At 46.5% G+C, this 17,846-nt stretch overlaps 1 protein-coding gene across 5 annotated transcripts in view; it reads left to right on the top strand.

Annotated features, from left to right (window-relative positions):
* PIP5KL1 (phosphatidylinositol-4-phosphate 5-kinase like 1) overlaps positions 1 to 17,846 on the top strand; it is a 621,182-nt gene that overhangs the window by 428,803 nt on the left and 174,533 nt on the right. For all 5 annotated transcript variants that reach the window (XM_085614153.1, XM_085614158.1, XM_085614155.1 and 2 more), the window contains one exon: positions 15,585 to 15,619. In XM_085614153.1, coding sequence (XP_085470279.1) covers positions 15,585 to 15,619 — 35 coding nt within the window. The remainder of the gene's footprint in view (positions 1 to 15,584; positions 15,620 to 17,846) is intronic.

Below are 17,846 nucleotides of genomic sequence, written 5' to 3'. Positions count from 1 at the left end.
GGGGTCCCTATCTACTTAACAACAAATTTATAAGAGGGTCATAAGGGACTTGGTTTAAGGACTGAAACACCTCCAATCCCAAATAGACACAATGAAACCAGCTGAAGGTGCACAGTCCGTTGCAGAACAGAATAGCAAAACAATAGTTATTGTAGAGAAATACAAGAGATCCTGCAAATAGTTGGGACAACCCCTCACAGGAGGTAGGAGTCCATCAGCCCACCCTTATTGGCGGAGCATCGTCATCTGGTACTCCTGGGAATCACTGTCTAGGCCCGAAATCGCAGATCCCCAAGGACTCTGCCTGGTGCACAGACCAGTGATACCCAGAAAGGAAATACACTCCTGCCAGGGTGTGTGCCCAAGTAGTCGAGGGCTCCAGTGGTGTGCAGTGCAAGAAAGTGATGTGAAGTTAAAAATGAATACTTGGTCAAAAAATATGTTTAATGTGGATCAACCAAGTTTCATGTTTAAAAGAACCTATAGTCTGATATATATTTTTACAGTCTAATCTTTGGTTCGTGTGGAAGTGTGGTCGACATGTTTCAGCCGATACGGTGACTTAACCCGGCTTTCATCAGGACCGAAAGAAAAAAAGCTACTGCCAAACTAATTATAAAGTGATAAAACTAAGCCCATGCACCAATTGTGAGTGTGGGGTACCAGCGTGGCAATTGCCACCCTACCAGAAAAGGCTCAAACTTGAGCGTAAGAGCAATGTCTTCATTCCTAAAAAAGAATAAAAACATGAACCTCATGCAAATCAAAACACAACTACTGATTGCCAAACGGCAGAGCTGATTCAGCATCGCCCAGATTAATAACTAAACTCAAAATGATGTTATTAAATACACAATTTGTATGGAAAGATGAAAAAGACTCACCCAGCTTTGTGTGGGAGAACAGCCTCACCTCACCCGGCTGACTGCTCGGAGAAGGAGGCACCGCTCTGTTTAGATGTGGAGAAAGAAACCAGACAGATTGCCAATTGATACCCATCTGCTCAAAGCTCAACACACATATTTTTTAACAAGTTCAAAAAGGGACCAGAATTGATTAAAAAAAGTCCAAGACCTCGTGACTGCCCAAATAGGTCTATTATTGTTAAGGTGATGTCTCTTTAGAACAACCTATCAGACATCCAGTGTGACCGGGGACAGACATAACTATGAATGATTGTTGTTAGATAGATGAGAAGCTAACTCTAGTCATAGACTCTGTCAACAGTATTCCACCAACCAATTCTGTGTTGAAGAACATGGAACAAGCAGCCGTCCACCTTACCTAACCGTCGATACCTCTGACTAACTCACAAGCTGTCTTAAGAGGTATCGGCAGGAAAAGGAGGATGCTATTTGGTAGCGATCGTGTTTGACGTGCGCGTCTTAAATTGAAATCAGCTGTGTGTTCGTATTAAAGAAACAAGTCCAAAGCCTCGTGACTAGGTCTTGTGTTATTAAGGTAATGTCTCTTTAAAACAACCTATCAGATATCCAGTATGGCCAGGGACAAATATAAATATGAAAGATTGTTGATAGATAGAAGAAAAACTCACTCTGGTAAAAGAATCTATCAACAGTAATCCACCAGCCAGTTCAGTGTTAAGGAATAAATCCAACAATGAAGTGAGCAAAAAACACAAGCAGCCTGCCACCTTACCTGTCCGTCGATACCTCTGACTGACTCGCAAGCTGTCTGGGAGGTATCGGCAGGAAGGGGAGGCTGCTATTAGTAGCGCTCGTGTGAGACGCGTGCGTCTTAGATTGAAATCAGCTGTGTGTTCATTTTTAAGGAAACAACGTCTGTGCACAGTAGAGCGCATGCGTCTGGGGTAGATGCTAATTAGGTGTAAGACGCGCATGCGTTAGTACTAGACACTACATAGGTGTACCGTGTCCGTGCGAATTTGAGTGTATTACAAAGTCGTAAAAATGGAGCGAGTCACCACATGATAAAACCGCCAGCGTTTAAGGTGCGGTGTAGGGTATATATCGCGCCACGAGTGGGGACCTCGTGTGTCTAGTGCGCATGCGTAGGGGAGTAATGGGATCTACCCACGCATGCGCGAGACATCGTCACACACAGGGAAGAAGGGAAGCCCAATCTTAAGCGCCGATCAACCGGAGCACTCAAGTGTTACTGATCAGTGGTGTTGGGAAAGGACAAAGTGGTCATGTCATCTAGCGACTTGATCAGGAGTTGGTTAAACAGTTTGATGTTATTCGTACTTTGGATTTGAAGGAGTTGAGTCCTAGAAAAGGCACAAGAAGTGGTTGACCCACCATGACTGTGGGACAGTTAATAATATATAGTCCCTACTGAATTTCATGTAGTGTCAGTGTACCCTAGGCTCCAGAAAAAGATCTCGTGTTAGTACAACAACATCTTCATTATAAATGATGGCCAGAACGGTCCATTAGTCGGTCCTCTCTAAGAAAGCATATTAAAGAGTGTTCAATTGAACCTTTATGTTTCCAGTAAAACTAACATCACAGTTTGTGACAACAAGGGTTAGAGAGATGGTTACTCCCCTCAGGCGATCGAACCCCCAAATAGTGTACCGGTCAGAAGGATGGATCCCTCTAAGACGGTCGCGCTAGGTCCCCGAATCTGACTGTGGAACAAAAATAAGTACAAGGACAAAACTAACGTCACAGTTTGTGACAACAAGGGTTAGAGAGATGGTTACTCCCCTCAAAATTCACAAACAGCAACGACCGCCTCCTGGACGTCCCATTATCTCTGGGATCGGTTCATTATTAGAACCTCTGTCCAAATTCGTAGACGTGTTTTTACGACCTATGGTCAGTGAGATGCCAACCTACCTTAAAGACACGGCAGACATTCTACGAATTTTACCTGAGGTTAAGTTTAACTCTGACACCGATCTCTTGGCTAGCCTGGACGTAGAGTCACTTTATACGTGCATTCCGCAGCTAGAGACCCTCGATGCCATCAGAGGCCTTTTGGAAGCACGTTCTTTGGACAGTATCACCCCTGTGCCTTTTATCATGGATTGTGCCAGATTGGCCATGATGGAGAACTACTTCAAGTTTGAGGATCAGATCTTCCTCCAGACATCTGGTACTTCGATGGGCAGTGTTTTCGCGCCTAGCCTCGCCAACCTCTATGTTCATCTATTCGAACAGGACTTTGTACTCAACCACAGCAACCCATACCGTCATCATCTGTTGCTGTGGAAGAGATACATAGATGACATTTTGGTGGTTTGGCGGGGCACAGGCGACGAAATTCATGCCTTTCATTCATGGCTAAACCAACAGAACGCGTATTTGCGCTTCACCATCGAGTACAACAAACATCGTTTGGCCTTTCTGGATATCTCTATCTTTGTTCACGATAACTCACTGAGTTCTGAACTATATAAGAAACCCATGTCCAGAAACTCGCTGTTGTCCTTTAACAGCCATCATCCGAGGGCACTCCGGTAGAACCTTCCAGTTGGCCAGTTTCTGCGGATTCGCAGGAACTGTTCGACCAGACAATTGTTCGACAAACATGCTGAGGCACTTGCTACACAACTACAATCGCGACAATATCCGAAACGTTTGGTACGAAAAGCCTGGAAACGGGCATCAAACAATAATCGTGATGCCCTACTGGACACTGACGTGTCTAGGACTACCAATGAGAGACTCACATTTGTCACCACTTTCTGTACTATGTCCAGTCAAATACAGAAAACAGTACGGAGACATTGGCAGATATTGAACATAGCAGATGGCGAGATCTCGCCTCCCTTATTTGCCTTTAAGAGGGGTCCTAGCTTGCGCGACAGTCTGGTCCATACGAGACCGCTGTCACATCCCACAGGTGAGACCAACACTTTGTGGTCACTACCTCCAGTTCGTGGCCATTTCCCATGCGGAACGTGTAGTGTCTGTCCACAAACCATTAAGACCACCTCAGTGGACATAGGCACAGAACGTCCCTGGATATTACGCAACCATACGAACTGTAATTCAGAATGCGTAATTTACAGAATCACGTGTCCGTGTACCCTACATTACATAGGGTACACCACACGTAAAGTGAAGCTCCGCATAAGCGAGCACAAAAGTACCATCCGCTGTATGAGACAATCCACTCGGATGACGGAGCATTTCCTAGCCAAAAAACACAAGGCTGAGGATCTTAGGTGGCTTGTACTCGAACGCCCGTTTATTCCTCAACACATAACGGACGTCTCCCAGTTCTTATTTTCCAAAGAACAAAAATGGATTTTTAAGTTGAAGACTGACACCAAAGGACTGAACGACAACATACCGTGGGCTTCTGTCTACACTTGAATCGGTCAGACTGTCTTACTGTTAATTATATCCAGTTCAGTCACTTTATCACCACGAGATGTCTTCCTGAGTGGGAGGAATAAGCTCCTTTATACCCTTGTGGGTACTCCAGGGTTCAGTCGTCATACTTTTCCCAAAAAGACATCGCTATATGTCTACTGAACCGATGCTTTTACAACACCCCACAGCGTGCGGATATGTTTAGCTTCAGTTCCACCTGTCTCGATCCTGTGCTTATTTGTGTCCTTAGTCAAATTCGGGGACCTAGTGCGACCGTCTTAGAGGGATTAATCCTTTTGACCGGTACACTATTTGGGGGTTCGAACTCCCGAGGGGAGTAACCATCTCTCTAACCCTTGTTGTCACAAACTGTGACGTTAGTTTTGTCCTTGTACTTATTTTTGTTCCACAGTCAGATTCGGGGACCTAGCGCGACCGTCTTAGAGGGATCCATCCTTCTGACCGGTACACTATTTGGGGGTTCGATCGCCTGAGGGGAGTAACCATCTCTCTAACCCTTGTTGTCACAAACTGTGATGTTAGTTTTACTGGAAACATAAAGGTTCAATTGAACACTCTTTAATATGCTTTCTTAGAGAGGACCGACTAATGGACCGTTCTGGCCATCATTTATAATGAAGATGTTGTTGTACTAACACGAGATCTTTTTCTGGAGCCTAGGGTACACTGACACTACATGAAATTCAGTAGGGACTATATATTATTAACTGTCCCACAGTCATGGTGGGTCAACCACTTCTTGTGCCTTTTCTAGGACTCAACTCCTTCAAATCCAAAGTACGAATAACATCAAACTGTTTAACCAACTCCTGATCAAGTCGCTAGATGACATGACCACTTTGTCCTTTCCCAACACCACTGATCAGTAACACTTGAGTGCTCCGGTTGATCGGCGCTTAAGATTGGGCTTCCCTTCTTCCCTGTGTGTGACGATGTCTCGCGCATGCGTGGGTAGATCCCATTACTCCCCTACGCATGCGCACTAGACACACGAGGTCCCCACTCGTGGCGCGATATATACCCTACACCGCACCTTAAACGCTGGCGGTTTTATCATGTGGTGACTCGCTCCATTTTTACGACTTTGTAATACACTCAAATTCGCACGGACACGGTACACCTATGTAGTGTCTAGTACTAACGCATGCGCGTCTTACACCTAATTAGCATCTACCCCAGACGCATGCGCTCTACTGTGCACAGACGTTGTTTCCTTAAAAATGAACACACAGCTGATTTCAATCTAAGACGCACGCGTCTCACACGAGCGCTACTAATAGCAGCCTCCCCTTCCTGCCGATACCTCCCAGACAGCTTGCGAGTCAGTCAGAGGTATCGACGGACAGGTAAGGTGGCAGGCTGCTTGTGTTTTTTGCTCACTTCATTGTTGGATTTATTCCTTAACACTGAACTGGCTGGTGGATTACTGTTGATAGATTCTTTTACCAGAGTGAGTTTTTCTTCTATCTATCAACAATCTTTCATATTTATATTTGTCCCTGGCCATACTGGATATCTGATAGGTTGTTTTAAAGAGACATTACCTTAATAACACAAGACCTAGTCACGAGGCTTTGGACTTGTTTCTTTAATACGAACACACAGCTGATTTCAATTTAAGACGCGCACGTCAAACACGATCGCTACCAAATAGCATCCTCCTTTTCCTGCCGATACCTCTTAAGACAGCTTGTGAGTTAGTCAGAGGTATCGACGGTTAGGTAAGGTGGACGGCTGCTTGTTCCATGTTCTTCAACACAGAATTGGTTGGTGGAATACTGTTGACAGAGTCTATGACTAGAGTTAGCTTCTCATCTATCTAACAACAATCATTCATAGTTATGTCTGTCCCCGGTCACACTGGATGTCTGATAGGTTGTTCTAAAGAGACATCACCTTAACAATAATAGACCTATTTGGGCAGTCACGAGGTCTTGGACTTTTTTAATCAATTCTGGTCCCTTTTTGAACTTGTTAAAAAATATGTGTGTTGAGCTTTGAGCAGATGGGTATCAATTGGCAATCTGTCTGGTTTCTTTCTCCACATCTAAACAGAGCGGTGCCTCCTTCTCCGAGCAGTCAGCCGGGTGAGGTGAGGCTGTTCTCCCACACAAAGCTGGGTGAGTCTTTTTCATCTTTCCATACAAATTGTGTATTTAATAACATCATTTTGAGTTTAGTTATTAATCTGGGCGATGCTGAATCAGCTCTGCCGTTTGGCAATCAGTAGTTGTGTTTTGATTTGCATGAGGTTCATGTTTTTATTCTTTTTTAGGAATGAAGACATTGCTCTTACGCTCAAGTTTGAGCCTTTTCTGGTAGGGTGGCAATTGCCACGCTGGTACCCCACACTCGCAATTGGTGCATGGGCTTAGTTTTATCACTTTATAATTAGTTTGGCAGTAGTTTTTTTTTTTTTTTTTTTTTTCTTTCGGTCCTGATGAAAGCCGGGTTAAGTCACCGTATCGGCTGAAACATGTCGACCACACTTCCACACGAACCAAAGATTAGACTGTAAAAATATATATCAGACTATAGGTTCTTTTAAACATGAAACTTGGTTGATCCACATTAAACATATTTTTTGACCAAGTATTCATTTTTAACTTCACATCACTTTCTTGCACTGCACACCACTGGAGCCCTCGACTACTTGGGCACACACCCTGGCAGGAGTGTATTTCCTTTCTGGGTATCACTGGTCTGTGCACCAGGCAGAGTCCTTGGGGATCTGCGATTTCGGGCCTAGACAGTGATTCCCAGGAGTACCAGATGACGATGCTCCGCCAATAAGGGTGGGCTGATGGACTCCTACCTCCTGTGAGGGGTTGTCCCAACTATTTGCAGGATCTCTTGTATTTCTCTACAATAACTATTGTTTTGCTATTCTGTTCTGCAACGGACTGTGCACCTTCCGCTGGTTTCATTGTCCCTATCTACTTACCTTGGGTGGTTCTGTGGGTTCCCAGCACTTCTAAATCCTTTCAATCCTGTCTTGACCCGAGTCATGGTTCTTATACCACTTTCTTAGTATTTGGTTTGCCCCCGCCCATGGGGTCCACTGTGTATTTAGTGCTATTTACTGTGTTTCTTTGTAGGAGATATCTGTATATGTTAGAGAGTGTCTTATAAAAAATACATATTTTTATAAATGCACTGTGTGGTTCTTTTTCACTTAATCTATAATAGAATATTGCATTCTGGTAAAACAAGATGCTTTACACTCCTTCTGGACTAAGCCTGAGGCTACTCGCCTCAGCTACCACTTGGATAGCTTTGAAAGGTTGTCTAAGACCTCTTAAATCACCATAAGGGTTGTCTGGACTGGTGCAAGGTGCCCACTTACATTAGTGCTACGCAAACAAATGCTACACAGATCTCTGTACTGGGAGGAATGTATGACACTAATGCATTCTGTCCTTCAATTGTTCTTTTTGCATTTGTCACCCCGAGTGGGATGGGTATGCCCAGGAGTGGGTCCCATGCTCTCCTTGCCACTGGAGTCAACCTAGCCTGGCTGATGAGGGGTGAAACCCCGAAACCGGTCCTAGGATGCTTGTTTCCAGTTCAGGGAGGACCTGGCCTGGCATTTCGGGCTGGACTGTTCCCATTGGGCACAGGGTCAAGACTGATTTGCATATGGCTGGGTTCAAACTGGAATGGCATGGTGAGCAAAAAAACGATGGATTTAGGCCCAGATCTCTGTACTGGGGTGAATGTATGACATTGTTCCACATTCTGCCCATCAACTGTTCTTTTTGCACTTACAATAGTGCACATCATATACCAGGCCAGGTTCTCACAGGCTGCTTGAAGAAACTGTCAAAAAACACGAGTCTCGTATATGGATGCAGCTCTAATTAAACCCATAAAAAGTGAAGCAGTGAATGACATTTTCTAAGACACTGACCTCCTGATGGGAGAATGATTCCAAACACCACTTCACCCCCTGCACCTGTAAGAAATGGATGGGACTCCTCCCTCAATCCAGAGACTGCCAAGCAGTCACTTTTGTTGGCTTTAGGACTCTGGGCACTTTACCACTGCTAACCAGTGCCTAAGTGCATGTGTGCTTGGCCTGTAATGTGGTAAAATTTGCTTATCAACAATAGGTTTACTTAATTTACTTTTAAGTCGCTAGTAAAGTGAATTGTATGTATCCAGGGCCTGTACATTAAATGCCGCTCGTGGGCCCGCAGCACTGATTGTGCCACCCACGTAGTTGCCCTTTAAACATGGCTCAGGTCTGCCACTGCAGAGCTTGTGTGTTGCTCAAATATGAATTTACCTTGAAAACAATTCAAGACAAGAGGCGTTTGGCAAAACGAGAACAGTTGGTTTAGTTAAACACAGTGTCCAGGGGCACAGGCAACAGAGTCGGGGTTTGAAAACTGGCTTTGGCCATTATTTTATACATTTCACAAAGTGTAATAAAACAATTTGTACATTCTTTTTAGAACAGGAATCTGGGCCTAGTCATAGTCATAAATCTGGTCATTTGATAAGCTCAGGTGGGTCTCGACTCTGCGTGGACACAATGCAGAGCTAGTGGGTACGTGTCTAGTTGTCCGACATGAGGAGTGCATGATCATTGCATGTAGTGTGCATGCTGTGCCCTAATTGGCTGAGTGTTCCTAAGTTAATATGGCATCTGAGCGTTTTATTGGGGCCAATCTCCTGACACCACTGGTGTCCCTGCCTTTCTGTGGGATCGATCTGAGTTTTCCTGTTCACGTGCTTGTCTAAGGGTGACGTGTCCCCCTCCCCCACCTGCGAGCTGTCAATCAATTGCTTCAGGCTTACGTCTCAGGGCCTGCCTGACCACATACTTCCGACTCTTAGTTGATGGGGTGGTCATATTGGGTGTTTCAACAACGGAGACACAAGTTCGTTATTATACATACATATATCGTGACATGCATTGAGATCGTAGTTTCCAGTATTAACGTGTGTGCATTACAAATTGCCATCATGACTTGGCAAGTTAACCTACCTGCCAGTCCCAAACCTTCCCTTTTATTACATATGTCACATCTAGGGTAGGCCCTACGCAGCCCTAGATGTAGGACATGTACTTTTGAGTTTTACATGTCCTGATAGTGAAAAACTGCTAAATTTGTTTTTCACTACTGCAAGGCCTAGCCCTCCCATAGATTAACATTGGAATGACTTAAAACATTCCAATTAAGAACAGATAGAGATTTGGAGTTTGGTATCTCTGGACTCAAAATTAAAAATCACTACATACTGTGAAGTTGGATTTTAAATTGTAAGTCTGAAGATGCCACTTTTAGAAAGTTGGCATTTTCTTACTCTAACCATTCTGTGCCTCTGCCTGTTTCTAAATACACGTCTGGGTTTGGTAACAGCTGGGCTTTGTGTACTTCCTCTGGACAGTTACACAAAGGGAGAAGCAGTATGACATTTGCATCTTGATGGCCCCTCACCAGGCAGATGGGCCTTCTGGAGGTAGATTGGGAGGGAGGAGCTGACAGTTGCACCTGAATAGGGCTGTGTCTGTCCCCACAAAAAGAGCTGCACACAACCCCTGTAGTGAGCCTGGAGCCAGAGTAGGAAAGACAGGGACCTTGTGATCTTCAAAGGCCTTTTTGATATCTCCCACACTCCAAAGGCACATTTGGGTATAAGTATTGACAGTGAGTTTCGACAACGACATAGCGCCAATTCTTCGACACCGACTGCGTGGCTTGACCTCAACAGAGTGCTGATCCTTCGACACCGGCTGCGAGGCTTGGCTTTGACGCATCGGCCCAACTCCGTGGATCGGAACCAACGTAGTGAAGCAATCAACGCCGATGCTTGCTCCATACAAGGTCCTTTTACAGCATGCCCTGCATGGGTCCTGTAACCGGCCTGCCCACCATCGCGGTCAGTCTTAACTTTGGATTGACACCAGTCTATTGCGACCTCAAGAAACCGTTTAGCACTATGGACTTTTAAGCACTGTTTTGGGATTTGATCTTTAAAAATCATATCTCAAATTCCACTCATTAGATTTTGGTAATTTTAGTCTTGTTTTACTCAGATAAATATTCTGTATATTTCTAAACTGGTGTGGAGTCTTTTTCTGATGTTTTTACTGTGTCACTTTAATTAAGTGTGCACAAATACTTTAAAGTCTCTCTGAAGAAAGTTTTAGAACAGTTGTCTCAGCTCTCATTCTGTCCCGTCTGGATTATTGTAACAGCCTGTACTTGACTATTCATAAGAAACATCTTAACAGGTTACAGATGTTGTAGAATGCGGCGGCCAGGCTGCTTACTGGTACTCCAAGGTTTAGTTTGGTTATAAATGGCCTACGTTACCTTCATTGGCTTCTGATAAAACAACAAGCTCAATTCAAGGCTCTCTATACGGTTTTTAAGTCCCTAATGGGGATTGGCCCAGAAGACCTAAAAAAGCGCCTTGAGACCCTCACGGGTATGTAGTGCGCTTTATAAATGCTATGATTGATTGATTGAATGGTATGTCCCTGGGAGAATGCTGCGCTCATTGGTAGCAAAGCGGGTGATCGTTCCTAGAGCTAAAAAGGCTAACTGAGGTGGAAGGAGCTTTGTCCAAGGAGCCACCAATGCCTGGAACGACCTTCCGCTACATCCAAGTACTGCCACAGAGCTCCTTTCGTTCAGGAAAGGTCTGAAAACTTGGTTGTTCTCAGTTTAGTCTCAGTCTGGGCTCAGGGGCTGAGGGTACCAGGTAGATAGTGCTCAGCGCCAGGACACCCTTGGGTAACAGTGCGCTTTTCAAGCCTAAATAACATAACATAGCTTAAGACCTTGCTTCTTAAGTTAAGCCTGAGTGGTATGTGCCTATCTACCAGCGGGTGAGCACAGGTTAATTTAGGTTGTGTAGCTGACTTATCCTGACTGGGATTGTGGCTTCAGCTTGGACAGGGTGTATACTTTGCCAACCAGAAATCTCAGTTTCTAACAATGAACAATTTTGCAAAGGATGCCACTTAGCCCGTCATTAAAAGACGATGCAGAAGAAGATGAGGAATGCTGTTGCACCCCTCACAGTGGATACTGGAAGGGAGAATATGGACAACGATGAGGAGCGGGAAAGGGCAGTGCACATAGTTGACCAACTCTGCACTCTCATAAGGTCCCCACCAAACAGCCAAGTGCTTGTAGATGTCAGACCAGGTACTTCCATTATTTATACCTACGCCTCTGTGGAAGTTAAGGCGAAAGAAACCTATGAAACTTACTGAGCAGGTAGTGATGAAAGCCTCCAAGGAGAACATCTAGGCCTACGGACACGAGAACCCGCTAACCCCTTGTGGGCATGTTCATCACTGAGATTACCCATGATGACATTACCGCTCGAGGCAATGTGTATGTCAGCCCAGAAGGGGCAGGCATACTTCTGATTTCTCAGGCAGCTGAAAAGCTCTGCCTCATTCAATTTCCATGCAGTGTGCATGCCACTGAACTAGACTCAATCCTTGACAAGTGCAAAGGACTATTTCACGGAATCCGATGCCTAAAAGTAAAAATGCTGCTACTGCACATTGACCAGACGGCCCAGCTAGTGGTAGTAAGAGATCGCTGTGGAAACTAGAGGAAGTCAACATCATCGAGAGGGTGCAGGGACTTGCTCCCTGTATGCCGCCAGATGTAGTTTCCCTTAAACCCAAGCAACCCGGAGAGGTGAGACAGGAGACACTACATGGAGATGCTTATCCCAAACATAGCAATCAAACAGAAGCAACACCTCACCCCGACAGTCAACAACTTGGTAAACAAAATAAGTGGATGTTGCTGGTTCTTGAAGATGGATCTACAGTCAGACTACCCCCAGATTCTGTTAGATCCCTGATCCCACTGCATTACATCTTTTTTCTACACACCTTGTCCTTCAGAGCTGCAACAGATTGGACTTTGGTATCTCTAGGGCAGTTGAGGTTTTCAAAACACCATATGAGCGGTATTCTCTGGTCTAAGGGGGTCATCGATGTCAGTGATGACCTTTTGTGTACGCCTAGTCTCTGGAAAAGCATCGTGCTTGGCTTTGCAAAGACTTCAAAACTGTGTCTTCACCTTACAGCAAGAAAAGTTTGAATTCTTGCAGTTTGCACATCAGCTTTTTATCGGCTACCACTTCTTGGCAGCTAGGGTGGCTCTGACCCGACCAAAGTACAAGACATGAACTCAGTACCTTCCTCAAACTCCATCAGCAAGGTGAGGCGGTCTTGAGCATGGTCAACTATTGTGGGCAGTTTATTAAGAATCTACCCTCCCTCATTGCCCCTCTGCAGGACCGCACTGAAACCGTTGAGCTCTGGGTGTGGGATGGGACCTGAAACGGCGTACTCCAATATGAAGAATGCACGATCTGCCGATTTCACACTCGCTAATATCGAACCCACCAACGAATGAGACAAACGTAATCAAGAAGAGTGAGATGAATGGAATGCTTGAATTAATCTCAGCCTCTGGCAGTTGCTCTGGGCCGCACTCCAGTCTATCTTTTCTCGCCCACCATGCCACCTCAGTTTGGATCCAGCCATGTGCAAATCAGTTCTGACCTTGCTCCGTTTACCGTCCCACCTGAACAGTCAGGCGAGGCCCTCCCTGAACCAAACTCAAGGATCCCATGTCCGATTTCGCTCTTATCAGGGCTCATCAGCCCAGTTTCGCTTGTTTCCATCGACAGTGCGCAGTGACCCATGTCTGGGCAAACCTGCCCACTGTGGGCATCATGCTGACGTATACCAAAAAAGAGATGGATAGAACGCTTTAACTATTCTCCACCGCTGGTAATTACCCAGGGCTGCCACGCAGCCCATCACTATTTTGCACACCATGCCTTCTCAGTTTTGGACCCAGGCATATGCTAATCAGTCTCAACCCTGCCCCAATCTCAACAGTCCAGCCGAACTGCCAGGCCAAGTCCTTCCTGAATAGAAAGACAAGCAGCCACAGCACTGGTAGTCGCTCTGGACTGTATCCCGATCCATCACTGGACTGTTCCTATTGGATCACAGCCAAGACTGATTTGCATATGGCTTGGTCTAATCTCCGGTGGAATGGTGAGCCAAAGAACAATGGGTTGGAATGGCACCCAGAGCGATTGCCCACGGGTAGACTTATTGCCAGCCTTCTCCTGTTACCTTGTGTGTGTTTAAAGAATTGGGCCTGGTGGTGAACACTCGCCACACTGGATTAGTTCCCAGACCCTAAGAGCCTCCCGTGACCCAATTAATATCCCACACCCTCCATTTGCGGACTCCAAGAGCCTTCTGTGCCCCCATTATCCTCCCACGCCCTCAGTCCCCGGACCCTTAAGAGACTCCCATGCCACCATTACAATCGTACGCCTTCAGTGCCGGACCCTTAAGAGCCTCCCGTGCCACCATTACCATCCCACACCCCCCGGATACTAAGAGCCTCCTGTGCCACCATTACCATCCCACGCCCTCATTCCCCAGCCCCTTAAGAGCCTCCCATGCGACCATTAACATCCCACGCCCTCAGTCTCTGGACCTTTAAGAGCCTCCCGTGTTACCATCACCATCCCACACCCTCAGTCCCCGGATGCTAAGAGCCTCCCAGTGCCACCATTACCATCCCACACCCTCAGTTCCCGGACGCTACGAGCCTCCCGTGTTACCTTTACCACCCCATGCTCTCAGTCCCTGGACTCTTAAGAGCCTCCCGTGCCACCATTAACACCCCATGCCCTCAGTCCCTGGACCCTTAAGTGCCTCCCTTGCCACCATTAACATCCCACACCCTCCATCCCCAGACTCCAAGAGCCTACTCTGTCCCCATTAACATCCCACACCCTCAGTCGCAACCATAAGAGCCTCTCAAACCACCATGAACATCCCATGCCCTCAGTCCCCGGACCCTGAAGAGCCTCCCGTGTGACCATTAACATCCCACACCCTCAGTCCCCGGACGCTAAGAGCCTCCCGTGCCATCATTAACATCCCATGCCCTAGTCCCGGACCCTTAAGAGCCTCCCGTATTACCATTACCATCCCACGCCCTAAGTCCCCGGACGCTAAGAGCCTCCCGTGCCACCATTAATATCCCACGTCCTCAGTCCCCTGACCCTTAAGAGCCTTCCTTGCCACCATTAACATCCCACGCCTCAGGATCGCATCCCTCCTCCTTCCACTGGCAGGAACATGAAGCAGCCTGGAAGCACCCAGGCTCCCCTGAGCCAATCACAACGCTGCAATGCAGTGTTGTTATTGAATATACACGCCGACGCATATACACGAGGTTCAGATGCAGGACCCAGTAGCTAGCTAGAGTTTAGGATGTATGGCTGACATTGATGAATTTTCACCACTACCATATATTATGGACATTTACTCGCATTGACCTGATGACGTCGTTGAACCATTATTTCAGGATTTGGAACAGTATTTTTGCATTACTTCGATTTGGAATGAGATTTTGATACATTGCCCTGAGGAAGTCCATGACTTATTGTCTGTTGGACGAAACACGTATTGGCATCTAGTGTGGTTCGAAGACTTGTTTGAAATATGAATACAACACTGGACAGACCAAGCCTGAAGTAAATTAAAGAAGAACCTAATCAAGACTGGCATTTGGACTTTACTTATTGTTTGGATTTACTTGCCTGTTCTCGGATTACCTATTATTGTATTCTGTTATGGTGGGTTCTCCACATTTACAACGTGAGGTGGTCGTTGTAAGGTAAACCTGAAGCAGTGGCATCTGATGGGGATATTGTTATTGTGATTTCTCACCTCAGCGCGGAAATCTTTCCCTACCACCGTTTAACTTTTGTTTAACCAGTGTTATTGGTCTGAGCGCCGTGGCTTGGTGCTCAGATGGGGCATGGGGGCCTGGGCATGTTCTCCACCCAGGCTGTAATGCAGCCTGGGTGGAGAAGAGGGAACGTGGGCATTACTGTTATGGTTGGCACGAGAGGGCCGGCCAAACAGTCATGTGCACTTAGGAGTGGGCGTAGACCACTCCTCGGCTGCTCTGTCAGCCCCGCCCTGCCTTCCAAAGCTTAGCTGCTGTGCACAAAAAATAAAATGATAATAACGGAGTTCTTTTTTTATACTGCTGAAAAAAACAGTGGAGCGACGCTCCTCCACATTAGCGGAGGAGGCGCCTCCGGGAATCTCTGCCATGTCTATCTAGGAGGCAGGTGAATGTGGACAGAATGACATAATTAAGATGCTAGTTTTAAAGTTATTAATCACCATATGCTCTCTTCCCCCCTCTCTCTGCTCTGCAGGTGTCCACAGTGTAACACTACCCCAGGAGGGCAAGGTAGGACCAGAGGCCCCCTCTCGGCTGTGGGGAGAGGGTCATGCAGCGCTGTGTGACTCTCCAATTCTCAAGCTGACCTTCCTTTCTCTCTGTCCTCCATTCCTTTTCTCTGTCCTCCATTCCTTTTCTCTGTCCTCCATTCCTTTTCTCTGTCCTCCATTCCATTTCTCTCTGTCCTCCATTCCTTTTCTCTCTGTCCTCCATTCCTCTTCTCTGTCCTCCATTCCTTTTCTCTGTCATCCATTCCTTTTCTCTGTCCTCCATTCCATTTCTCTCTGTCCTCCATTCCTCTTCTCTCTGTCCTCCATTCCTCTTCTCTCTGTCTTCCATTCCTTTTCTCTCTGTCCTCCATTCCTTTTCTCTCTGTCCTCCATTCCTCTTCTCTGTCCTCCATTCCTCTTCTCTCTGTCCTCCATTCCTCTTCTCTCTGTCCTCCATTCCTCTTCTCTCTGTCTTCCATTCCTTTTCTCTCTGTCCTCCATTCCTTTTCTCTCTGTCCTCCATTCCTCTTCTCTGTCCTCCATTCCTTTTCTCTGTCTTCCATTCCATTCCTCTTCTCTCTGTCCTCCATTCCTCTTCTCTCTGTCCTCCATTCCTCTTCTCTCTGTCCTCCATTCCTCTTCTCTCTGTCCTCCATTCCTTTTCTCTCTGTCCTCCATTCCTCTTCTCTCTGTCCTCCATTCCTTTTCTCTCTGTCCTCCATTCCTTTTCTCTCTGTCCTCCATTCCTTTTCTCTGTCCTCCATTCCTTTTCTCTCTGTCCTCCATTCCTTTTCTCTCTGTCCTCCATTCCATTTCTCTCTGTCCTCCATTCCTTTTCTCTCTGTCCTCCATTCCTTTTCTCTGTCCTCCATTCCTTTTCTCTGTCTTCCATTCCATTTCTCTGTCCTCCATTCCTCTTCTCTGTCCTCCATTCCTCTTCTCTGTCCTCCATTCCTCTTCTCTCTGTCCTCCATTCCTTTTCTCTCTGTCCTCCATTCCTTTTCTCTCTGTCCTCCATTCCTTTTCTCTCTGTCCTCCATTCCTCTTCTCTCTGTCCTCCATTCCTTTTCTCTGTCCTCCATTCCTTTTCTCTCTGTCCTCCATTCCTTTTCTCTCTGTCCTCCATTCCTTTTCTCTCTGTCCTCCATTCCTCTTCTCTCTGTCCTCCATTCCTTTTCTCTCTGTCCTCCATTCCTTTTCTCTCTGTCCTCCATTCCTTTTCTCTGTCCTCCATTCCTTTTCTCTCTGTCCTCCATTCCATTTCTCTCTGTCCTCCATTCCTTTTCTCTCTGTCCTCCATTCCTTTTCTCTGTCCTCCATTCCTTTTCTCTGTCTTCCATTCCATTTCTCTGTCCTCCATTCCATTTCTCTGTCCTCCATTCCTCTTCTCTGTCCTCCATTCCTCTTCTCTCTGTCCTCCATTCCTTTTCTCTGTCCTCCATTCCTTTTCTCTCTGTCCTCCATTCCTTTTCTCTCTGTCCTCCATTCCTTTTCTCTCTGTCCTCCATTCCATTTCTCTCTGTCCTCCATTCCTCTTCTCTCTGTCTTCCATTCCTTTTCTCTCTGTCCTCCATTCCTTTTCTCTCTGTCCTCCATTCCTTTTCTCTCTGTCCTCCATTCCTTTTCTCTCTGTCTTCCATTCCTTTTCTCTCTGTCCTACTCAGAGAAGTGCTAATGACTCACAGGAAAAGATAAAATAGCGGTATGCTCTGGAATGATGTGTCCCCTCCCTCCTGCAAGAAGCCACATGTGTGTTGGCCCAAAAGGCGGGCTTCAAAGAGCAAATGGGTAACAAATGGAGAGGGGCTGCTCCATTGTTCAGGCAGACAGGCTGGCACTAGGGCCCGAAGAGGGGAAACCAGATGCCAAACTGGTTTTCCAGGGGTGTGTAGCCCCCTTGATAGCCACACGTCTGGGTTGGGCTCCACATGCTGGAAGAGGGGTCTTGGCATATTTGGAGTGGGCAGAATGGTGCTGCCTGGGATGCCCAGATAACACGCTTCATAGGAAGTGGACACCAGGTATGGGGGGGGGGGGCATTTGATAGCTCATTGGCTAACAACCGCATTTTGCCCTGAGGGCTTTTTCTGAGCATAAGTAGGGCACCCCTGCCATCCCAAACTCAGATCTCGACTGGACTAGAAGAAGCCCAGAGGAAGGGTTGCCCTGCTGCCCCGTGGAACCAGAAATGAGAGGCTGCACCGGCGTGGACTGCACCTGAGACCCAGTAAAGGAGAGGGACTGTG

This window comes from Triturus cristatus, chromosome 1_2, assembly GCF_964204655.1.
Source record: "Triturus cristatus chromosome 1_2, aTriCri1.1, whole genome shotgun sequence".
Classification (NCBI taxonomy): Eukaryota; Metazoa; Chordata; class Amphibia; order Caudata; family Salamandridae; genus Triturus; species Triturus cristatus.
Note: the sequence above shows the minus strand (reverse complement) of the source record. Positions and strands in the feature narration are given on the sequence as shown.